At 36.1% G+C, this 24,035-nt stretch overlaps 4 protein-coding genes across 6 annotated transcripts; 2 read left to right on the forward strand and 2 right to left on the reverse strand.

The window, feature by feature from the left end:
• The first annotated feature begins 160 nt into the window (after positions 1-160).
• On the forward strand, positions 161-3,781 carry LOC107568160 (protein-lysine N-methyltransferase EEF2KMT). The gene is given in 9 exon segments (XM_016254072.1): positions 161-266; positions 902-966; positions 1,882-1,935; positions 2,014-2,094; positions 2,200-2,301; positions 2,376-2,509; positions 3,085-3,305; positions 3,308-3,331; positions 3,756-3,781. Coding segments are annotated over 9 exon segments (813 nt in total).
• Positions 3,782-3,863: 82 nt separating this feature from the next.
• On the reverse strand, positions 3,864-6,690 carry LOC107568161 (chitobiosyldiphosphodolichol beta-mannosyltransferase-like; the record flags this gene model as incomplete). The annotated part of the gene is made up of 7 exons (XM_016254073.1): positions 3,864-4,225; positions 5,160-5,235; positions 5,315-5,429; positions 5,536-5,646; positions 5,747-5,806; positions 6,434-6,472; positions 6,567-6,690. Coding segments are annotated over 7 exons (663 nt in total), but the record flags the coding sequence as incomplete, so codon positions are not given.
• Positions 6,691-7,014: 324 nt separating this feature from the next.
• Positions 7,015-10,282, forward strand: cunh16orf89 (chromosome unknown C16orf89 homolog). The gene is made up of 8 exons (XM_016254074.1): positions 7,015-7,285; positions 7,957-8,109; positions 8,219-8,369; positions 8,458-8,575; positions 8,713-8,875; positions 8,990-9,094; positions 9,224-9,301; positions 9,970-10,282. The coding sequence occupies exons 1-8, from the start codon at positions 7,015-7,017 to the stop codon at positions 10,071-10,073; spliced, it is 1,143 nt and encodes a 380-aa protein (XP_016109560.1). The 3' UTR covers positions 10,074-10,282.
• A 59-nt stretch (positions 10,283-10,341) lies between these two features.
• On the reverse strand, positions 10,342-23,597 carry LOC107568167 (tetratricopeptide repeat protein 30A-like). 3 transcript variants are annotated; one of them, XM_016254082.1, is made up of 20 exons: positions 23,295-23,597; positions 23,082-23,147; positions 21,876-22,085; positions 21,629-21,685; positions 21,077-21,212; positions 20,668-20,772; positions 20,454-20,582; positions 17,304-17,353; positions 14,920-15,072; positions 14,705-14,770; positions 14,358-14,411; positions 14,208-14,273; positions 13,978-14,048; positions 13,572-13,782; positions 12,867-12,914; positions 12,645-12,716; positions 12,421-12,524; positions 11,636-11,714; positions 11,145-11,274; positions 10,342-10,864 (listed from the first exon to the last, which is right to left on the reverse strand). In XM_016254082.1, the coding sequence occupies exons 1-20, from the start codon at positions 23,346-23,348 to the stop codon at positions 10,728-10,730; spliced, it is 1,998 nt and encodes a 665-aa protein (XP_016109568.1). In that variant the 5' UTR covers positions 23,349-23,597; the 3' UTR covers positions 10,342-10,727. The 3 variants fall into 3 exon arrangements, with proteins under 3 accessions (XP_016109568.1, XP_016109567.1, XP_016109569.1); XM_016254081.1 differs by having other exon boundaries at positions 10,343-10,864; positions 13,978-14,054; XM_016254083.1 differs by lacking the exon at positions 12,867-12,914 and having other exon boundaries at positions 10,345-10,864; positions 13,978-14,054.
• Between the last annotated feature and the right edge of the window lie 438 nt (positions 23,598-24,035).

Genomic DNA, 24,035 nt, shown 5'->3' on the forward strand with positions numbered 1-24,035 from the left:
CTGATTAATTGGTCCAAGTCCAAAACAGGACTTTAGGATCTCGGTTTTGTCATCTGAGAAAATACGGTATTTATATACAGTTACGCACAGGCAATAAAATATTTTGGCAGCAGCAACCCCAAGTAGTAGCTGCATGCCTATCTTCCTTATCATTACCATCATGATCATCATCAAGATGCTCAGCCAGGAGGAGAGCAGTCTCTCTGTGTCCTGCAATCTTCCAAACTATGGCTATGCCAAGCCCCGCCCAAAGGGCGCCGCCATGGGTTTCAGGGGCCCCAGGAAGTTTTTGACTCTGCCCCGTTAAAATTGCATATGAAATGCATAGTTAATATGACAGGGGGCAGCTGCATAAACTTAGCCTCTATGTCTGTCTAACTAGCAGTTAACCAAATTATAATCAATCTTACCTTTCGGATTCACATTAGAACAATCTATGTTTTGAAAACGTATGTCTTGTAAAAAAAAAAAAATAAATAGATGACTAACTTAAAGTATAAGCACAGATGTTGAACATTTTCTAATATTTAGACATCGTGGAAGTATTTTTCTTTAAGTTATATAGGTTAAGGAACATCTACTTGCTGAGATTCTTGTGGGCGGGGCTTTTAGTCTTGCAAGCCAGTAAAGTCGCACAGCCATATGATTTGACGCTGATGCACAGCCAACCCGGCAGGTGGCGCTGCAACCACAACATGTGGACTGACACACACGAAGAAATTCACTATGGAATTCACATATGCATCTTCCGTAGTCTCTAGAAATAACAGCAGCATATTTTCTCTTCCCTCTTTGAAAATATGTAATGTTGACCTTTTAGACAGTAAGTGTAATAACGAACTTATTTACAAAGAACTTAAACGTATTATCACTGGAGATTATCAGTGTTATTTTCTGGGAGATGTTGAAACCTCAGTAAAGGACAAAGCTTTTACCCGTTATATGGCATACCCAGTTGCTCCAAAGGTCAAGGAGACTCATTACAAAATTATGTTTAGGATTTACCCAGTTAGTGACTTTATACAAAAACGATTTCATTTCGAGGTGGATCCTTGTGGTTTCTGTTCTTCATTTCCTGAAACACTTGATCACCTTTTCTTTTACTGTGAGGCTTCTTCTAAATTTTGGTTCGATATACATAGCTGGTTGTCAGTAAAAATGGAGACAATTCCTCCTATAACCCAACAAGATGTCCTCTTTTTTAAGTGTGATTTAAATTCATCCTTCTCTGATGTTGTCAATTTTGTTTTGTTGATGGGTAAATATCATATCCATACTTGTAAATGGAAAAAAGTAAACCCTCCTTCATATAATTTTTTTTTTTTCTCTTCTTCTTTAATGTAAACTCTGTGATTGTCTCAATGGAAGTGTCTTGCATTGTTGGTTGTTCCCTGTCTTATGTACATTAAGCAATAATAAAAAAAAATAACAGCAGCAAGCAGACTTGTATGAAATTGAAATATGAATTATACACATCCAATGACATTTAAAGAAGGGGAAGGAATGGGCCACCATACAAGAAAGGACGTTCTACACACCTTTCAAATGAACTTCTTCGCTATGAGTCTTTTGAATACATTTCCATGGGATGCAAGTAAAACATTGCAACATGCCCTTAATGCATTAAGAAATTACTTAAGATTATTTGTACAACTAATTACATATGAGCTGCGTTTCTTTTTCACCCTTTCTTTATTTCTGTTATTTGGTTTTCCAAAATGTAAAATGACAGTTGTAATGTTAGTATGTTTTGTCTGTATCAAAAAATAAACTGTAAAAAAAAAACTGAAAATAAAACTATTAAAAAAAGAAAGAAAGAAATGACTTCAGAATTGTTTTATGTCTTCCATTAATAACGCAAAATGTTTTTGCAGTCTTTAGACAGATATTAGGACTACAACAACTTCGGATATCATAGTGGACATTCTTCAGAAGGTAAACAAGCTGTTATGAAAGTGAAATAATTATTTAATTGATAAAATGAAAGTAATTCTTCCCCCAATTTTTTGGCAGACATGTTTACATCCCATTTGTCTCAAGAATCCCCCCTATTTGAAATACACAATACGTTTCCTAACTGAATTGATAAAAAGGGTTGGTTTAGTTTCTTTACAATCATATACAATAAGACTTTTATAATTTTTTCCCCCCACATATTTTGAGATCCTGCTTATTTTCACAAGACTCATTTTTTTGTAGCACAAGATGTTTGCGGCTGAACCTCTGGATGTACTGTATGAAGCGCTCGGTGAAGTCATGTGTGCACAGGAGGAGGACATGTGCTACAAAACCTACTTACTGGTGAGTCTGATCACATTAGTACTGGACCTTAAAGACATTTATACATTTTAACAAAATACAGTATAAAATCTCAGCCAACAGGAGATGCTGTTAGTCTAGCAGAGAATGTGGCCCTCATCTCTCAAGGCACCACAGGTCTGGTTACCTGGGAGGCTGCCCTATACCTGTCTGAATGGGCGTTGGAAAATACACACATCTTCAAAAACAAGCAAGTCTGACACTTCACAACTCTGTGCCGTTGTAGTTGTTGTTTAGTTTTTAATCAGACATTTTTTAAACCTGGAAGTTATAATATTTTGGCTGGTCTTTTGAACATTCTATTCATCAAAAAAATCGTGAAAAAAATGATCAAGGTTTCCACATAAATATTAAGCAGCTCTGCTGTTTTCAATATTGATTATAAATTTGTCTTGAGCAGCAAATCAGCGTATCAAAATGATTTCTAATGGATCATGTGACAATGAAGACCAACGAAATGGCTAAAAATTCAGCTCCGCACCACAGGAATAAATTACATTTTAAAATAAATCAAAACAGAAATGTTATTTAAAATAATGTAATAATATTTCACAATATTATTGTGTTACTATATTTATGAACAAATAAATGCAGCCTTGGTGAACATAAAAGAGACTTAGAATAGTGTGAGAAACATTCAAAGAACTACTGCAGCTACTTATAGAAAAACTAATTGAAATGACTATGTAGTTAATTGTTTGAATTATTCTATTAGCATGCAACTATAAGTGCATACTGTTGATCACCCCTGTGCTGTACATGCAGGACGGTTCTAGAGCTGGGTAGCGGAATTGGACTTATCGGCATTGTAGTGTGTCGGTCATCCAGCCTAACCAAATACATCTTCAGTGACTGCCATCAAACTGTGCTTCAGAGGCTGAAGGACAATATCAAAAACTGCTTAACTAACTGTGACAGCAACAGAACGTCAGTGTGCGTGGAGGAGCTGGACTGGGAAAATGTGTCTGATGAACAGCTGCAAGAATACAGGCCGGCACCATCATTGCCGCAAGTGACACAAAACCCAGGGATATTTGCAGGAACACACACATTATAGTTTCATATGTGATTTATTTTCATTCAGTGATTAAAAGGTCTCTGAATCAAGTCTAATCAAATGAAATGATGATGTTTGAAAAGTTGAGTAACGTTACGGTGTTTGTTTGAAACAGATTTCAAATGTATGTATGATCCTGGTATAATTGCTTGTTTGGTGAGACTGCTGAGCAGGCTTCTGAACTGCAAAGTTCAAGAAGAACATCCTGATGTTTACATTGCATCTACTGTACGTAACCCACAGACGTATGACTGCCTCAAGACAGAATTAGGTAGGTTTCATATTATTAATAATATTCTATTCTGTTACACTGTCGATGTAAAATGTTTTCATAATTCCTGATTCTCCATAATGAATAAAATGTTTCTTTAATTTACAGAAATGGGACATTATGAGACATTATGAAAGATTCTGTTCCTCAAGTATTTCCATACAACCGAGCCTCCACTATAGAAATGATCAAAATATATGTATGACAGAAACCATCTCTTTGTAGTAAAGTATTTATTTACATAATATTTACAAGGATAGTGTGCTTTTTATTCTCATATTCAAGTCTTTCCCAATTGCATTGCTGGAATGCTGAATGTCCCGTTGTGGGGACAGTTAGCTTAAAATTGTGTACCCTGTGCAAATACCTGACAGTAACTTTCCATTGAATGGGAGTCAAAGGATTTGAGAGAACGTTAGATAAACCCATCACCTAGACAGTCAGTCACAGTGCTCTTTAATAAGTGGCAGGACGTTATGGTCCCAGTTCTCATCCCAGCGCTGCTGCCCGCTTTCCCTTAGATTCTTCCTGAAGATGCCCAGTTTCCCCTGATCACTAGGGAAGTCTGAAAGCAGAAGCTACAGAGATAACAGAATTAGTTGTAAGCATTTGCCACATTTATATTAGCAAGGTCATGTAATATTGACATGAGGCTAGTGGTTGAAATGGGTACTGCAGTCCAAATTCAAAATATTTTTTTTCTCCTGCTCCCTCCTCAGATTGAGGAACAACAGGAAAAAGCGCAAGTGACAATGGAAGGCAACGAGCCTTACACTGTAAGCTAATGAGTTGGTTTATCTGTGCTTTAATATGCCTATGATCATAGAGCTTTTTAGATGGATGCTGAGGCTTTTTAGGTCCGTTAGAATCTGCGATCTCTGACCCAGTTCGTTTGCGGCAATACGCTGAGTTTTCTGCCAACTGGCAACCCAAGGTGTCGAAACATTATTGGGTAAACTGGCAGTGGGTAGAATCACACAGACCAAAAAAAACCGACATTTCGACACGGAACACACATTTCAAAAGTCGAATAACTGGCTGTAGGACTGTTTCTTGGAGAAACAATTATGTGAACTTAGTTAATAATTAGAAATCTCTTTTTTCTCAAATATGGCCATTTTGAGAGAGAGATTAAAGTTGCGTGAGTGAATTATGTGTGTCTGTGCTGCTCTAATACACACCAGTATTCATACAGACCATGGTGTGTGTGTGTGTGTGTGTGTGTGTGTGTGTGTGTGTGTGTTGTAGCAGCTAGCAACGACGTATGATGACATGTAATGGTGTAGTAGTGGTGTCCCATTTCTTAGGGGAATATTTTCACCCCTACCCCTTGACACTCTGTTTCAATGGGTAGATGAAGGGGTATGAAATAGAATTGGGATTGGGCCTTAACATGTTTCCTAAATATATGCAAACATATTATGGTATTTTAATGCTTTAGTAAGTTAGAAACAACACCTTTTGAATCTTGAAAGTCATATAGAGCAGTTTTTTAATCAATAGATGTCTTACCTTTAACTGTTCAGACAGCTCCTTGGAGTCTTTGAAAATGAGCCCATTTTCCTCATGTTTCACCAGCTCATGCAAGCTAACAAGATACAGATAATGAGCAGATGACACCTTACATAACCCACACCTACTATAAAAGACCAGTCTCACAATCTTACCACTGAAAGTGTATGGCACAGACTGGCAGGCAACAACCAAACATGTCGACCACTTTCATTGGAAGGTCAAGACCACTGGAGGATTTGTGCAAGCAGACCCCAAGATCAGCGGAACCTGTGCCAAAAACATCATACTCATGTAAATACGTGTGTTTTAGGTCAAGACACTCAGCAATTCCTGGTCTATGAAGTTTATAATGCTGTTAAAGAGATCCTCTCACCAAGTAAAACTGGATAATCCTCTGCTTCCAGCCATGGAGTGCAAATCTTGATATGATGAAATTCTTTAGAGTCAATCAGCTTCTTGTAATAGTCCTTCTGAGGACCCTTACCTATATTGATAAATCACAGTGTTTGAAACACACAAACAGAGGCATTGGTCCACAGCTGATTTTATGGACATTTATACATATTAGACATTGTGGCGTGTACCTGTAATCACACAAACCAATGATGGAAGTTTGTGTCCTGCCTCTACAAACTTCTCATACTCTATTGGATAAAGAAAGAATCAAATGTTGAAGATTACATGGTCTAATAAGTTTCAATACATAAACATACAACTGTAAATTACAGAAAAGGTCGTGGTACACTACAGTTCAAAAGTGTGAGGTTGGTAAGATTAAAAAAAATATATATAAAAAGTTTGTTTTTATTAAAAATGTAGTAAAAACAGTAATATTGTGAAATGTGTTAAAATTTTAAATAACTTTTCTACTGTAATATATTTTAAGATGACATTAATTCCTGTGGTGGCAAAGTGGAATTTTCAGCATCATTACTCCAGTCTTCAGTGTCACATGATCCTTCAAAAATCATTATAATATGATTATCAATGTTGGAAACGGCTGTTCTGCTTAATATTTTTGTGGAAACTTTGATATACTTTTCAAAGGAATCTTAGATGAATAGAAAGTTCAAAAGAAAAAAAATGACACAAAACAAAAAACATTCAAAATAATTTTTTTTTTTTTTTACTAATTGTATTTTGTCACTTTTGATCAATTTAATGCGTATATGAATATATGTATTTTTTTTTTTTAAATAAAAAATCTTACTGACCCCAAAAAGCACAATACAGTAGTGTATATGGAGAGAAATAATAATAATAATAATAACCTTCAAGAGCTTGTAAAAGAACTGAGAAGTCTTCATCCTCTGAACATAAAAACATAAATAATGAAGAGTTAGGACACTTCAGTTAAAGGAATGAAGGATAATATCCCTATGGATCAGTGTGGACAGCACTGACCAGTCCAGCTGGTGCTGCTGATAAGCAGAGCAGGACGTCCAGCAGAGCGCGTCACAGCACCTGTCTGACTATTGTGCTCTGTGAAGGCTGTCAGTTCAATGTACTCTTTAGTGACATCAGGACTAAGAAATTATAAAGAGGAATGTGTGAAACATTTATAAAATGCCAAAGACTAAGTTGCGAGAGGATATTATCCTTTTCAGAAAACTTTTATACTACTATATGTGTAACCGCAAGGAATGGGAGCAGAAAGATGTTATTAGCAGCCAGATGATGCAGTTACAATACAAGATTTTAGTGAACTTTTTAAAAAGAAAGAAAGAAACTTGGAAATGATTAAAAACACCAAGGAATGAGGAGAAATCCCACTCAGCAATAATATTCGAACTATGTGGTACCACAGGGTTTACTTCAGCGGACCTGAGCCACGTGAGGTGATGGGGTTGCTATGACAAGCTGCTTCCCCTTCCAAATAAGGAAAAAGCTGCTGGATAGACCACTCGTCCATAACTATTTTCCCTGTTCATTTTGTATTCTCAAAGGTCTTAAAATGTGGTATCCTTTCCTTGTGTTTCTTGTTCTCTCGTCTACAATTGAATTATCAAACCAGGATGTGATTGATAACATACTTATGAGTTTATCCAAGGGAATCACATACTTTGACATGCAGGGCAGAAACATCAACCTGGACGGGGTTGTTGGATACCTAATACTTCAAGGTAAGCCATCATTTTACAGATTGGACATGTTTCTTTTTTTTTATCACTTTGATTACTCGATTGGCTGAGTGCCACTGTACGTTTAAATTTTGAACATTGGTTCAACTTTATAAAGATCATGTTACCAATTTTTTATTTGTATTTTTTTTTTCTCTGGTCGTTCATTGCAATGGACCGACATTGGACTCGGCTGTAAAAATCGAGCACTGTATTGCCTTTTTAATGCAATTTCTGTCAGTATTTTTCTTAACTTTAGGCGCCGGTTAACTAACATAATTGACCTTAAAGACGTTGATTATATTGGTTATATGTAAATGCAGTAAAGGAAATTAACTGTCACATAATGAGCTGCAAGCGCTCGAGCAAGCGGCGCTGCGCACTGTTTCTAGAGTTACTGCATCAGTTCAACGCGACTGATTCCGTTCATATTTAGCGCACTCTGGCAGAAGAACTTGGCATGCAACTTTTCTGGTTGCTACAAAGTTGTTTGAAAACGTTTAAAGATAAGTTTAAGCAAACAAATGTATTAAAAAGAAAGCATTTTTGGACCCCAGCATTTTCCTTTGGAGGGTTAAACACTTTGGATTCCCAAAATCCACTGAGCTGAACATCTGAAGTAAACCGTCCATCAATGATTCCCCATTATTCTTCTTTCTGCTTATATAACTCAGCGCAGCTGCAGGAGGCAACACGAACTTGGCCGCATTCAGATTTTCTGAGTCTCTCTCAGCGCGCAGCTGCCGTTTCTATGTTGAAGAGACTGAACAAGAGCCTTTCTACTGCCGTCAGCGCTCTTCAGGAGTCAGACCCCAAATACTTCAAAGGTAATGCTCTTTGGGGGCAATATATATATATATATATATATATATATATATATATATATTCGAAACCATCTAATAATGGCACAGAAAGTATGCACTGTTTCTCCTACAGAGTTTGAGCCCATTTTGGACAGCTCCTTTTGGTCCCTGCCTGCAGAATGGAGCTCCGCCGATCCCTCACTTGTTTATACCTCAGTGAGGTCTATGGAGTGCTATGATGAGCAGCTGAGTGACAAGTGCATGACTCTCCTTCTAGGAACATGGTAAGAAGATTGTAGCATAAAAGAAAAAAACAGCATCAAAAAGTTGTAAAAATCACAGTCAATACCGTAACTATTATTTTATTGAAAGGAAAGACAATGGAACCCCATGTATTGTGACGAAGTCTTGTAGAGACACGATGACACAGTTTGGATGTCCACACTATTCCCTGTCCCACCAGCTACTGTACTTCATGATAGGAATGATGGTAAGGCATCCCTTTAATCTTTACTGTAGTATTAGCCAAAGATTGTTTACCTTTTGTTAAGAAGAGAAATGATCATACTTTTCTGATGCACCCTGAAATAAATCTGTGTGGTTTCAGTCTGACACTTGTGTCCACAGAAAGGGTGCTCCAGAATGCTCAAGGGGGACCTGAGATTGTCTCGTGTCAACATAACTGTGGAACATTATAAGAGAATCTTCTGCTCCAACATGATGAAAAGCAACCAGGATATTTTCAAGAATGCGATTACTGGCCAAATGCAGGACATCTTTATAGAAAACAGTTAGTAGAACAATAGGGTTATGAACAAATTATTGGAGAAAGATTTGGTCACATCTTATAGATAAGATCCACTTACTGTGTGTTTTTTTCCCAACTAAATTATTTATTTTGCAGTCCTTTTATGTGGTTTAGTGGGATTCTCAGACTTCTATAAATTGGACTGGTTACAGTCTATTCTAACATGGCAAGACCAAGAAGCAGGCTGTTTTGGCAAAGAAGGTGAGTTAAAAGCATTTTAAATATATGTAAAATCGTGTCCTAATGTTTAACGACTGGATATTAAACAAAATCTTTAAGCCATACAGGTGTAGATCAAACTCTATGTTGCATATTGTTTTCCCCACTCAGAGGATATCTCCCAGATCTTTGAAGAATTCTTGGATGCCCCTCACAAACGGGTGAAAAGAAGAGAAAAGACACTGACAGGTGTTTGTTTGCTCTTAAAACAATAGTTCACCCAAAAATGAAAATTTTCTGAAAAGTTACTCACCCTCAAGTCATCCATGTAGATGAGTTTGTTTCTTTAGAAATTCAGCATCACTTGCTCACCAATGGATCCTCTGCAGTGAATGGGTGCCGTCAGAATGAGAGTCCAAACAGCTGATAAAAACATCACACACCACAAGTAATCAACACAACTCCAGTCCATCAGTTAACATCTTGTGAAACGAACAGCTGTGTGTTTGTAATAACCAAATTCATCAAGACATTTTTAACTTCAAAAAAGTGGTCTCATCTGAATCAGGAGAGAAATATGCACAGATCAAACACTGTTAAACGAAAACTGGCCAAACTGTCAAAAACTGTGATTTTTATCAGCTGTTTGGACTCTCATTCTGATGGCACCCATTCACTGCATAGAATCCATTGGTGAGCAAGTGACGTAACGCTACATTTCTCCAAATGCTTTCCGATGAAGAAACAAACTCATCTACATTTTGGATTGTCTGAGGGTGAGTACATTTTAAGCAAATTTTCATTTGTAGGTGAACCATTCCTTTAATGTTGCAGTTGCTGGAAGAAAAAAAATAATTATTATTTAATTAATGTCACGTGATTATGTGTTTCAAACTAACACATGTTTCTTTTCATAGATGGCTGCTCAAGTCATATGACAGGAGTTGCAGTGGGTGCATTAGGAGGTTTTCTCAACTATTACCTTTCAGAGCAGGACATAACAAAGAGACCTTTAATTTAAGGGCCATGCTTCATGAGATAATAGTTACAGAACTCAATTTCCTTCTTTATCAGGTTTTATAGATACATTTGGGATTTATTATTTCCTCGATGATCAGTTCTCTGTGAATGTGTGGTAGATTTAATGCTATATAGGTAAAACAACATGATTCAAAGAAAGGCAAAGAGAAAGGCGAATGAAAATGTATACTTTGTATCAAATAAAGAAAATGTACAGTATTATGATACATTTCTTATTCTGAGGAAAAATAACCAAATTATACAATTTTAATGATAATGAACTGTGCATAAAAGGTTAAATATAGGCATATGCTATTATTTTAATGCAAACAGAGGTTAGTTTAAATAAATAAAATGCCCTTTGTTGGTGAATATTTTCTCTTAGTTTAAGCTTTCATGTTTGGAGGGAGTGGACCCCTGTGGGTTCATTATTACAGTGAATGCATGCTTAAAAATTAATGTTTGACTTCCGTCCAGAAACAGCATGATCTCTCCAAAGCTGCTTAGAAAGTAGCCATGTTGAGATGTCTTATTAGTCATTCCACCATCCAGCCATGAAATCTTTTAGGCTTTAAAACGCCAGTCAGAAAACTGTGGTCTGTAATGAATATTTGCCCAATATCTTGTTCTAATATAGCTATAGGATGTTTAATGTCTACTCATTCCATCCTGTGACTTCACAGAAGAGAGCTTTTATCAGGCGCGATTCATACGTGACGGTGTTCTTGCCAATGTGCATGCGGTCCTCCTCCAGAGGCTGCTCTATGATGGCAGGCACATCTTTTCCGTACACTAGAGGGGAGGGTAAAAAAAAAAGTAATTAATCCCATGGAGAATCTCAGGATTAAAAATTAATTAGCATCTCAGCTTTCAAAAACCAGCATTTCATCCCCACTGAATTAAACAATCAAAACAACAAGTAATCACTGGATTAGATTTTGATACTGTGCATATTACTGGAGGATTAAAGCTCTGCATTGACACAGTCCTGCTACATATGAAACAGGATACAGCGCCCATTTTAAAGCTTCTATCTGTGGGATCAAACCATCTCTTTACAAGATATACTTACATTCACAGTGCTCAAGGAACTGAATGCACTCTTGTACCACTGAATCCCTGAGCATGATCATGTGCTTGGCCATGTTTTCCAGCAGTGAGAGAAAACATCTCTTAGCGTAGAACCACGTGTCTGTTCCAAGCTGAAATCATAGGATGTCAGTGTCACATCAAGCACAATAACGACATAATATCACATGGAAATCACATCAGTAAAACCAGTAAACATCAGCTGGACTTGAGACTAAAAGGAAATGCAGTAGCAATCCAATGCTGTACATATGCTACAGTATCATGAGATTCAAGAATGCTGAGGTCCTTGAGTAACACTGTTTATGCAGCTGGAAACAGCAAAGACCTCTTCAGTGGATATTTGTGGACACACAAAAATAACATGTTGAGGATGGTAACCGAGCAGGACTAAGATAAATACAGCAAGTAAGGAATATGAAAGTTTATGTGCGGTCTTTAATAATTAAAAACATTAAATGAAATATCGACTACCTTTTTGTTGTATGGCTCAAGACTCTTTATGACACGAGAAATGCCAAAGTCATAGTTCCCTTTAGCACAATACAAAGTCCTGTAAGAAATGAGGTGTTTTAAGTATGACACGTAATTCACATTGAGAATAGATGTCTTTCAAATGAAAGGCATGGATGATCTCTTTTTTTTTTTTGGGCATACATTCTGTTTAAAGGTTAAGGGACTGTAAGATTTTCGAAAGTTTTATCAAAGAAAAATAATTTTTTTTCAATGTTTTTAAAATAAGTCTCCTATGCTCACCAAGGCTTAATTTATTTGATCAAAAATACAGTAAAATAGTAATAGTGTGAAGTATCAATACAATTTTAAATAACTTTTTTTTATTTTAATATACTTTAAAATGCAATTTATTCCATGCAAAAGCAGTCATTACCCCAGTCTTCAGTTTCACATAATTCTTCAGAAATCATTCTAATATGCTGATTTGGTGCTCAAGAAACATTTCTTATTATTATCATTGTTGAAAAGTTGTGCTGCTTAATATTTTTGTGTAAACTGATCATTTTCGATTCAAAAAAATCATACTGACCCAAAACTTTTGAATGTTTTTAATATACACAGACTGCTTTCACAATGTCATCTTGTATTATTATGATATTTCAGATGTATTATTTGTGCGATATTTCTAAATGTAAAAGAAAAGTGAAAAACAGTATCTGTACGATCTGTCCAAGATAAATGTTCATGAAGGTTGTTCTTAAGTGTTGATTTAGCATAGAATTATGTAAAAATATTTAACGTACCCTATTACAAGGTTGACAATACACAGATGAAAGATTTTTTTGTCTGGATCATCATATGAGATTTGCTCCTCTTCTTTCTCTATCTTCCTCATCAGTTCCTCTGCCTGTACAGACACAGAAACGAAAGGGTAAAATAAAATAAAAAAAACACAGAAAGAAAAATATGATGAAACAAAGCTGCTCCAATGATATCAATTATAGTTAAATAAGATTTACATTTTTACCTCTTCATTTTGGCTGGTCATGATGTATGACACGCACAGGTTAGCAAGAACAATCGCACTGACGTTAAGGATCTACAGGACAAAATGTGACTGTTAATTAATTGCGAGGATGCTAAAACCAGTAGACACTTTTCAAAAAACAAACCTAAAAAAAATCAAACATCATGCCGCAAATTCCATGCAGTCACACAGTAAGACTCCAAGAGTCACAGATCATTTTACCGAGGGTTTTGTTTTGCAGGGACATTCTTGAATGTTACACTGTTCCAGCTAGCAAGCAGAGGAGCAAAGAACATGTTTTCATTTGAAAGGTTTAGATTTGTTATATAATTGTCTGCCAAGTACTGCCAAATGTCACCCACCATCACAGAAGACAAATAAAATATTATTTATACATATTATATAATAATATTATAATATATTATAAAATGAAGTAAATTGTATATAAAAATATTAACAAAACAAGTTTAAAAGAAAGAATTAATGAAAATGTAATGGTTTTGCAAGGGTAAAAAAACCTTCATTACAGGCAGGCTTCCTTTCCTTCAGGAAACCAGACAGTAATTTTACAGCTCTATTCTGCAGTTGTGCATGCACAAGTTATTTTACACCCTAATATCCATGGGTCAAAGATAAATTACATATATGTATACTACATATATTTACTGTTTTTAACAAACACATCTGCATCCCACTGTTCATCCACAATTTAGGTTATTGTTATCCATTTTAAAATTTGATTCTTAGTAAACTCTACTAAGCACTGAGGACTGTCATTTGTATTTCATACGTTATTCTTATTTTCATTTAAACGTGGACTTGGCTTTCATTGGCATTAAAAAGACCACAGGCACTGGTCTTTAAGGGGCTCAAAATACATTACAATACAAGTGGCCAGAAAAGCACATTCAGTAACATTTAACTTACATTCTCATAATGCTTTTTAACGATGGGCTCATAGAAGCCAATGGCTTCTTTATATTTGTTGTCTTGCATGAAGAGCACATGAGCAACATTAAGTTTCCAAGTGTCGTGCTCATTGCAGAACTCCAGTGACTTATGGAAGATCTTTTCCACCATGCTGTAATTCTCACGGTTCCAGTAGATTTTGGCCTGTGCCATTAGTACAGGGATGTACCTTAAAAAAAGTTCAAGAAAATGCACTCAAAAGAATTTATATATGGTGAACATGTTACATGCGTTTACAAAAATGAAGTAAAGAACAGAAATTTAAGGATGAATCTTTAGTAATCACCTCTTTTGTAAGTCACTTTATACAAAGCATCTACTTAATGCATAAATGTAATCAAATGTAACTGAATGTTAAATTTACCTCTCAAGAAATTCGTCATAGTCTTGGACATATTTTTTTAGGGATTCATCATCCCGGTTGTGCCTTGCTTCCTGCACCTTCGAGGAAAGAGGTTTTAGAATTTCTAAATTCTAATTCTAATTTCAGTGTCAGACATATTGATATCATAAGGGTGTAGTCAGGGAGTAATATTTGACACAAGCAGACATAAATGCTGTGAATTGTTGAAAGGCAAAATGCCGAGCTGTAACCTGTTTCGTAACCTTGCGTAGTTGCTCAGTAAGTTTTCCAGCAATTTCGTCAAATTTTCGGAAAGCCTACGTTAGATGAAAAGTCAATTAATTCAAAAACAAATGCTCACTAGATACTTCAGATCACCACTACTACTGTAGATCACTTACTTCCTCAGGTGCTGTCTGACATGTGATCATGGCATCCAGGAACTCATAGAGGTACTATAAACAGGAGAACAAAACATTAGCCCTACCATCTTGATGTGAGTTCGGACTGATATGTCAATATGCATGAGGCAACTATGCAATTATCATCTGGTGTGTTATTACTTGCAAATGCCTTATGGCCAGGGGAATCAATCAATGTGGACGTTATTATTGGAACGACTATCTGGGCTAATAAAAAGTGGAGACTTGTATATACATAATTTAATTTTTATAAAACGAATAGTGCAAATACAACGAGGCTGATGAGAAATAAAACATGAAATTGCTACAAAATAATTCTGCCTTACCGGTGTGAGAAACTTGTAAGTGAGATGAGCATTTTCCGCCAAGACATCTGCAGCGAGGTCAAAGTACTATAGACAACAAAAGCAACAACAAAACCCTCATACACCTCTTAAAGAAAAATGTAAAAGTTTCTATAAAAGCTGAAGTGCATAATTTAAATGCTACTACCAAACAGTTTCCTGAACACTAAGAACTGTTATCAATGAAGCACACTAACCTCATATTTACAGTAAAGCAATAGTAAGTTGCCAAAAGTGACAGGAGGAAAGGGGTTTTGCTGAAGGAGAAAAGCAAGTTTCTCAAAACCCTCTGTGGGCTTGGTGTCCATGTTCATTAGGGCCTGGTTGTGAAGAGTGACTGGATCCAGCTCCTAAATGTAAAAAAAAAAAAAGAGAGAGAGACACTTACAATGGACATAATCATTAACTCTTTGGTTGATAGACTTTAAACGATCATTATATGAGCCAACTTCCAAATGTAAAAGCATTTCTTACACATAGAAAGAGACTGAGGGAGCAAAATACACTAATTAACAAATTATCGAATAATTAACTAAAAACTATCAAATGTATACATGGTAAATAATTCCCGCTCTACATTCTGTTCCACTAGAGAGCAGCAGACGGCTACGTTTGCTTGTCCATTTCTTCAGAACAGATTTGAGGAATTCCATCTATGAATAAATTTAAGACTTCAGCATGGAGGGTTGTCTATCTGTAAACTACCATTAAAATGGCACTGTATCATTGTTACTTAAATCAAATAAATAAGCACATTTTGTCTATATATAGGCCTTCTTTTAAGGAAATTATATAACCCTGTAAATATAACTTTGCACAGTACCCTGAATTCTTATTTAAATCTGGTACATTCCTTGCGCTAGTCCTAGCTGTTTAAAAATACCTGCCCTGCGGGAAGAAACAGTGTATTTAATGAGTGCTTAAGCTATGTATTTAGCGCTGCTTCATCATAGTTCCCTGCACAGGCCACACAAATATAGGCCCTAGCCCGGCCCGTGTCCGACAGCTTATCAGAATTACTGGCCCGAGCCCGTCTTTTTTTCCCCTTCTCCCAAAACAGCTTCAGTTTCAGTTTCAGCTATTAAAATTATTCAGTTTTGTATGTAATGGCAAAGTGATTCCTTGCACTAGACCTAGCTGTTTAAAAATACCTGCCCTGCGGGAAGAAACAGTGTATTTAATGAGTTCTTATGTAAGATGGATCACTGTTTGGACTCATTAACTTCGAGGTGCCAGCACAAACTACCACAGAGACATGTCCCTGCAGCCCACCATCATTCCAGCCAGCAGGTGTGGGCTTACCAGCTCTCACAATACAAACCCCAGCAGAAAAGGATTAAACCTGCACCGGAATCTCAGACTCAAACACAGCAAATTCCCAGTGCATAATTACAGGCAATCTGGTAAGGATTTGAGAAAATTAAACTTGTAATGTACTTTTAAAAGCCAGTAAAACTGACTAGGTCATTTTCTTTCTTCTGAAATGGACGGCACATGGTCTGTCAATATAGGATAAAAGTTCCTCATGTGTGCATGTGAACTGGCATGCCTATGACATTGATTCATAAGAAGCTATCCTGCAAGACTGAGCTTGCTCAGATCAAACAGCATAACTAATGAGGAAAATATTCTCTTGACAGGCATCTGATCTTATTCGGCAGCCTTTGTTTGCTGCATTGCTATAGAAATGAGAAAACAGAACTCAGGAAAGATTTTAGAGCAAAATCACCTGGAAATATACTGGAATAAAATAGTAATGAGATATAAACACATTAACAGGTGCTTTTAGTGATCAAATTACAATCGGACAGCACATGAATACATTAAAAGCCAAGTGTAAATGGACCTAAAATGATAAGATTGTGATTTGATCACTAAAAATAAGTTCGAAGGTGGTTAGAGATGGTTTCTGATTTCATTTCATAAAGAATAAATGTGACAAGGTGTAAATGCTAATGCATTTTGATTAAGCAATATATAATTATTACGCTGATTAAGTAAAATATAATGAGGTTGTGCTACAAATAATAATTATCCGTCACTTTGATGGACTAGGTTATAATCATAACCATAACCTCTTTTTGTTCTGCTTGCACAATGTGAATAAATCAACAGACTCAATTTAATGAACAATATCCCATGTATTACTTCAATGAACTACACTTACAAGCTCTCATTTCTCTCCCCAATTCCTCAGTCATGTCTCCCTCCTGATGTGTTTTTGTGGGGGCATTTTAAAACTTAATTTCCTCCTTTTTTTCATATCTAATCCCTATTTGCATGCCTTACTTTTAAGCAGGGAAACACAATAGACCAGATAGATTTGTTTTATCTGTCGAAATGACAAAACAAGCATTTTGAATCCATTATTGTTTTAAAAACTCTGTAGATGGCAGAACATTTATGGTTAAAGCAATCTCTGATGCAATACATGAGTGCCATTCTATTTCGAATGGATAAGTGAGAGACGTTTGAATGCAATCCTACTAAACAATATCAAGATTCTATTTGGATACAAAATGCATGTGAATGCAGTGTCAAGGGGAAAAAAGTGTTACCACAGAGGTGAAATTTTTAGTACCTCTTCTGATCTGGGGGGCATGTCAGTCAGTGCTTCTTGCGCTGCAGCATCTGCAAAAAAAGAAAGAAAAAAAAAATTATATATGAGGCCATAATCACTGAATTACATTAACTGAAGTTCAATAGTAGCCGTTACAGTAGGCAGTCAAAACAAAGCAGTGTATCACCCCAGGCTAAATTATGCAGAAAGCCACTGAGCAAAACATAGTTTGTGCTGCAGACTACATGCTTAATGCAATGCCACTAGGAATTAGGGCTGCACGATATTGGAAAAAACTCACATTGCGATATTTGGTGTTTCTGCGATATATATTGCGATATGAAAAAAAAAAATCTATTTGGGGGGAAAAAATAATAATCAATGATTGGGGTGATTTTGTAGCTGAGTAAATCAGCATAGGAAATAAACAAATTACAAGCATAGATAAATATAATAGAACAAAGATGCAAATGAAATAAACAGTGCTTTTTATTTTTAAGGCAAATCTAACAGTATTCAGGTACAGAAATTGAATAATCAAATGTAAAATAACAATGCATAGTCTTCACTGTATAAATTAAATCTAATAAATCTGTGTTAAAGCTACAAAAGTGATTTTTCTGTGTTTTGTTTGATTAACATGACACAGAAACAGGGTTGGGGAGTAACGGAATACATGTAACGGCGTTGCATGTAATGCAATGCGTTACAGTTACATCAAAAAACAAAGTATTTACATTTTGTAAAAAGTGGGAATACTATCAAGATTACATTTGTTTAATTTAAAATTAAATAAATTAGTATTTTGACATAAAGCTATATATTTAGCGCTGCTTCATCATAGCCCGGCTCGTGTCCGACAGCTTATCAGAATTACCGGCCCGAGCCCGTCTTTTTTTCCCCTTCTCCCAAAACAGCTTATACTACTGTTTCAGCTATTCAAATTATTCAGTTTTGTATGTAATGGCAAAGTGATTATATTTCGTTTAGTTTTTTTATTAAGTTAATTTAGAAAAAAGTTTTGGAGAATTTTTTGTTCGTTACAAGTTTTTTTTTTTTTAAGTAACGACCAAGCGGTACTACCGCGGTAGCACGGTCTCGTGTTGTTTCCACCAGCGCTGCAATTTTTTTTCATCACTAATTCATGGATGTCTAAATTATAAAAATAAGGAGAAGCCTAAAACAGGCCGAGGCCCGGCCCACGTCTGAACTATGACGTGAAAATTGGCCCGAAGCCCGGCCCTAGGGGTGTAAAAAAGTCGGGCCGGCATGAAATTGGTTGTTGGTTCTGGTTCTGTTGACACATGTTGACTCACGTGAGCCGCCTGCTGGTGCGTGCACAAATAACACCAGTCTACAATTATTCTCCTCGCGGGATGAATTAATTACAATGCTTCCTGCTGGGAAAAACGTTTTTATGTCTGGAAATTTCAGTTATTTTGTTTTCAAAGAGGATAAAGGAAATAACATAGTTGTACAGTGTAAGCTATGCATGAAGACTCTTGCTTTAACAAAGGCTACTCAACCAACTTGAACATTTGCAGGTACGAGTCCGACTAGCATAGAAATCATCATGTTAGCTCAAATTTAGTGTTTGTTAGTGCTTTAAAATTCCATGGTGTGCATGACTGCAGTTGTAAGTTTTCTAGCAGAAAATGAGCCAGAAAATGTAGAAATTAACATGAGAGTCCCCACACTCCGGATCAGTCAGTGAAATAAAGAAAGATAGCATTTCACATGCATTTCGACATGTAGGCTTATTTTAAAATAGACTAATATGTACATGGTGTACATTTTTTAATGTTGTGTATAAACTATATTTATTTTTACTTGTACATGTTAAAGAAATAAAAAAATTAATAAAACTGTAATAGTAAACTGCATAGCCACTAGATGTCTGCATAGCCTTTTTATATAAATATACGGGCTGTAATATCTAGATGGTGAAACAAGAGACGATTTTTAATAGTTTCAAATAGTTTTAATTAGTTTTAATTTTAAAGTCATAGTTAAATAAAAGTAGGCTACTTAGATATTGCTTTTTTGACTTATTTACATATGTAATTTGAAGTAATCCAAAAGTAATCAGATTACATTACTTTTATATTGTGGTACTTGGATTACGTTTCTGAATACTTTTTTAATGAAGTAATTTGTAACTGTAACGGAATACATTTTAAAAGTAACCCTCCCAACCCTGCACAGAAAGCAGCAGGGACATTAAACTGCTGTGAATGTATTGTTATCCTCTTTCTTTCTTAATTGTTTACCTTCACCTAAGCCATAAGCAACTGTTTTTACAAGGATACTTACAGAGACATGCATTTTGACATAGTTTCTTGCGTATGTGTTATTTCAGACACAAATAGTAGCGGAAGTGAACGGAATTCAGAGTTCACGTGCATCTGCGTGGCTCTCACCATGTCTACAACGGACGCGAGCGGCACGGCGCGACGCGACAAAATACAACAGAACCCATTATAATCAGTGATGCTGTGTGACTGACTACACTGGTGCAGCGTGACACGACAAATCCCCGACAGTAAACTGATGCCTCCTTTTATTTATGACGTACTGACACAAAGTTCAAATGATTTGCAAAGGTCACTTTGTCGCATCCAGTGTATACAGATTTTGGGGCTGTTCACATGGCGCACCTAAAAACGCGTGGAAAACACCAGCCGCGCCGCTTTCTCCTTCTTTCCAAAGCACTTGGAAGCTTGCGCTTTCGTGGTGTCTGCCGTTGCTAAGCAACCGTGACATGCGCTCTCCTCGACAACGCGGAAGTTTCAACAAAGGATAAATGGATTTCCAGCACTGAAAATCGCTTGCAGTAGCTCTGCTAATAAATGTATTTAAAAATGGGTATCTCTGTACTGCTGTCGCGTCCGGTGTCTGTGTGTGAGCAAGGAAAATGATCAGTATAAATATAACGATCAGTATATTAAACATCGCACATCCTGTGATGTGACGATCGTGGATGCACACATCGCGATATCGATGCTGAAACGATATATCGTGCAGCCCTACTAGGAATCCTGGAAGGTCACTGTTTCTGCTAATGGATTTGTGGTTTATCATACGCTATGAATAAATAGAGTTCACTTCAAAAGCAGATGATAGGAAGGCGCCCAAGTCAAACATCAGGTCGGGTGGTTGATCTATACTTACAGTTTTTCAGCTGGTATTCAATAGCTGCTTTCAGATTAAAGGCTTCAATCAAAGCAGTTTCATGCAGGACAAGGGTGTTGCCAACACTTCTTACATCAATGCCTTCTGTTGTCATTCCAATACTGAGCTCTATGGACATAAGAATCACTAACTGAAATTCACTCTATAGCACAGCAAATCTTGCAACACCTAAAGGATTTTCTGTTACAAATACCTGGATGCTCTCTGATTCCACGCTCAATAATTTCTGCAATATATTTGAGTGCTGAAGCGTACTGCTTTAAACTGTAGTAACAAAGTGCTATATTGTAGGCCAGATCTGTAAAAATACAAAAAAAAAACAATCAGACAAGAGTCCAGCACAGCAAGTTTTGAAAAACATCACAGTGTGTCAAAAGGTCTCCATTTCCACATTCATTTCCTTAAAAAAAAATCTAAATTACTACCCTTACGCAGTGTGGTCAACCAGTCAATGTTATGTTTGTAACTCTTGGCAGAACAGTTACTGAGAGACACCAGTATGTGTGTTTTTCTGTTTTGTCTATTAAGCTCCTGCATGTAGACACCACAAACACACACAGCTATAATTCAACAGAACCAGTACTAAAGAAGTTCATCCTCACCTGGCTGGTAGCCCAGTACATTCATGGAGGACATAAACTTTATGCAAGCCTCTTCATATTCGCCCTCCTTATAAAGCAAACACCCGAGATCCACATCATAGTCTGGATCATCCTGAGGCAACTGCTCAACCAAAGTCTGGAGAAGCAAAACCAAATATTCCAACAAAATAGAACAGTCTAAAAACAGTTGCTCATGCCACATTCTGTGCTCAAATGGTGATTCATTTTCCACATGTGCCATAGCTCAGAGTTCTTACGGGATGTTTCATGTATACTGTGGCTTTAAAAAGCATTCGGACACTTAAAGGGATAGTTCACTCAAAAAACAAAATTCTGTAATCATTTACTCACCCTTTTATTAAATTACTAGTTATTTTAAAAAGAAAAAGAAATAAGATTCAACATAAGAACTACTTTTCAAGATTTTCACAAAGAACATTAAAACATATATATTTCTTAAATAATGTGTTTCATAGAATAAGTAAATTGTGGTTTGTGGATTAAAATGACATAACGGTGAATACATTTTGTCTGAAAGAAAAATGCTGTTACCTTTGCACCTGAAAAATCTTCCTCTCCATATTTGATGGTAGCTTGAAGTTTAATCATCTGTTTAGAAATGGGATGAATAATAATATTTATTTTGAATAAATATTGATTTTTATTTACACATACTTATTACTTACATATATTTACTGTATATTATAATGGGAAAAAACTGCAAAACAGTTTTAAGGCTGGTACATTTTCTTAATTCACCATTTTTTTGCAGATGTGACTAAATGTAATGTTTATCCACCTTAGTATGACTAGTTGTGTTGTCCAAGAGAAAAGTAGCTTTCATGGCCTCTGGGAAGGCACACGCTCCAAACAGAGACTGGGCATAGTAAAGTTTGTAGTCCTCGACCTCTGGATGAAGCTGCGTCAGCTGTTCATAACATTCTGCTGCATTAGTGAAGTCCTGCATGTGGTAGTAGCAATAGCCTAGGAGAGACAGAGCAGCCCTGGACTGGACATAAAGAGAGAGACATAAAATAGAAATTATATATATACACTAGGCCTGTCGCAAAAAATCAATATATCGACTTATCACGCAATATATGTACATGACCTCAATAATTTTTGGTGACGCAATATATCGCCTGTTATATTTACTTAAAAATTCATGTCACCATGTTTTGTACATTCCACTTGTGCTTGTGTCTTTTGCAGCTTCTCGTACATAACGTGGTGTAGTTGGTGCTAGTTCAAAAGTTTCATCTGCAGATATGATCTTGTTTAGGGATCTGTGCCTTTGTGCATACGGACATCTGACTGCTAAGTAGTGATTGTGTTTTTCAGCAATAGTGTGCACCCTTAATTTACAGAGAAAAGAAGGTCTGTGAAAAATCTGTAGATGATAAAATCTCCATACAAGTTCTTTGTGCATTTTTGTTAGAAAATGTTTATTTACTATTTATTCAGGTTTTTTAAGGTATCTAATATTTTGATACTTAATTTCCATGATCTAAATATTCTTAAAAATTAAAAGTTTGTTGTCATTTGGAAGTGTGTAGGCCTTCTTGCATTATTACGCTGTTACATTATGATTATATATTCAGTGGCATAAAATGGTCTTTAAAATGACAATAATATCACTTATCGCAATTATTTCTGGGGCAATATATTGCACAATAAAAAGTTGTTATCGTGACAGGCCTAATATACACATACATATATCCGTTCATTAAAAATGCCATTATTGTTTTAAAGTTCAGCCCAGGACTGGACATGTCACATAAAACGAAATTACTGTACATATTATTTCTTATCTAGGCAAAGAGAGATATATCCTCTAAATAATTACACTAATTTAATCATTTCAATGGCTAAACTGCGATTTATTCGAGTTATGTGTGGTTTGGGTTCTTTTCCTTGACAGCAGAGAACACCATTTTAAAGCACAGGTCGTTTATTGATTGATTCAATGTAAAGAATGAGTTCAGTGATGACTGCTGTAACTTACTTTATTGTGTTTCTGATGTTCTTTGCTCAGAATATTAATTGCGTCTCCATATCGTCCTTCTTTGATCTTATAAAGAAAGAAAAAAGGATTAGTAAAAAGCCAATCGTTTCGATAAAAAAAGAAAATCGTTTTGCTAAATGTGCGAATGCAAGCAAACAGCATAAGACCAGCGGTAACCAAGCTAGCCTGTTAGCTTGTACAGCTAAAACTCACCATTTTGTACACGGTGGCTGTGTATTCGCCGTCTTTAATCGTTGTTAGCGGCATTATTGAACACAAATGCTACATGTAGCTTTATCTCATAAACAAAAACGTCAAATTTAATAAAGCTGAATACGTAACCCTCTGTGTTTTCAGAGACACGACGCAGACATCCTGTCTCTTAGCAACCGTCCCAGAAACGGATGTGACATATTTATTATGGCATTACTCCAGTGGGTCTCTGGTCTCTGCAGAGGCTGAAAGAGAACTCATTTCTGCTTTAAAAATTATTTAATTTATAAATATATTACTTACACACACGAATAATAAAAAAATACACAAACAAAGTTCTCAAATTTGATTTATTTCACGTGGAAATGTTGGAACACTTTAAAAGTGCATGCTAACTTTACTGGTTACTAAACAAACTAAAATCATATTAAAACAGTATCTTTTTAAGCATTACACAGTCACAAATGAGCAAACAAATTCTTACAGAACTCTTTGGACCTCAAGGAAGAGTTTGAAATTCAAACCATAGTGGCTTGCTCATACAAGCCAAGGGTTTGGAAAAGATGTGTGTGATGAGGGACTGTTTTAAAACAGGAGGGAGTGTTCTTCAGTCTTGGGACAGACTGGTGGAGCAACCGAGACACAGAACTCTAGGAGCACTTTAAAGAGCACACCAAAATCTCTGACTGGTATGTAAACATGGATATTTCAATCTACACTCTTTCATAATTCCAAAAGTGT

This window comes from Sinocyclocheilus grahami, unplaced genomic scaffold (genome assembly GCF_001515645.1).
Source record: "Sinocyclocheilus grahami isolate Dianchi unplaced genomic scaffold, SAMN03320097.WGS_v1.1 scaffold1223.1, whole genome shotgun sequence".
NCBI lineage: Eukaryota > Metazoa > Chordata > Actinopteri > Cypriniformes > Cyprinidae > Sinocyclocheilus > Sinocyclocheilus grahami.

Bases quoted from the DNA above. Each gene is read 5' to 3' on its own strand.
- LOC107568167 (XM_016254081.1), bottom strand. From the start codon at position 23,348: ATGCCGCTAACAACGATTAAAGACGGCGAATACACAGCCACCGTGTAC. The intron at 21,686-21,875 runs GTGGATAAACAT...ATTTCTAAACAG, and splicing joins ACACAACTAGTCATACTAAG to ATGATTAAACTTCAAGCTAC. The intron at 11,275-11,635 runs GTAGTCGATATT...CTATGATTTCAG, and splicing joins TTGAGCCATACAACAAAAAG to CTTGGAACAGACACGTGGTT.
- cunh16orf89 (XM_016254074.1), top strand. From the start codon at position 7,015: ATGACAAGCTGCTTCCCCTTCCAAATAAGGAAAAAGCTGCTGGATAGA. The intron at 8,110-8,218 runs GTAATGCTCTTT...TTTCTCCTACAG, and splicing joins AGACCCCAAATACTTCAAAG to AGTTTGAGCCCATTTTGGAC. The intron at 8,370-8,457 runs GTAAGAAGATTG...TTTTATTGAAAG, and splicing joins ACTCTCCTTCTAGGAACATG to GAAAGACAATGGAACCCCAT.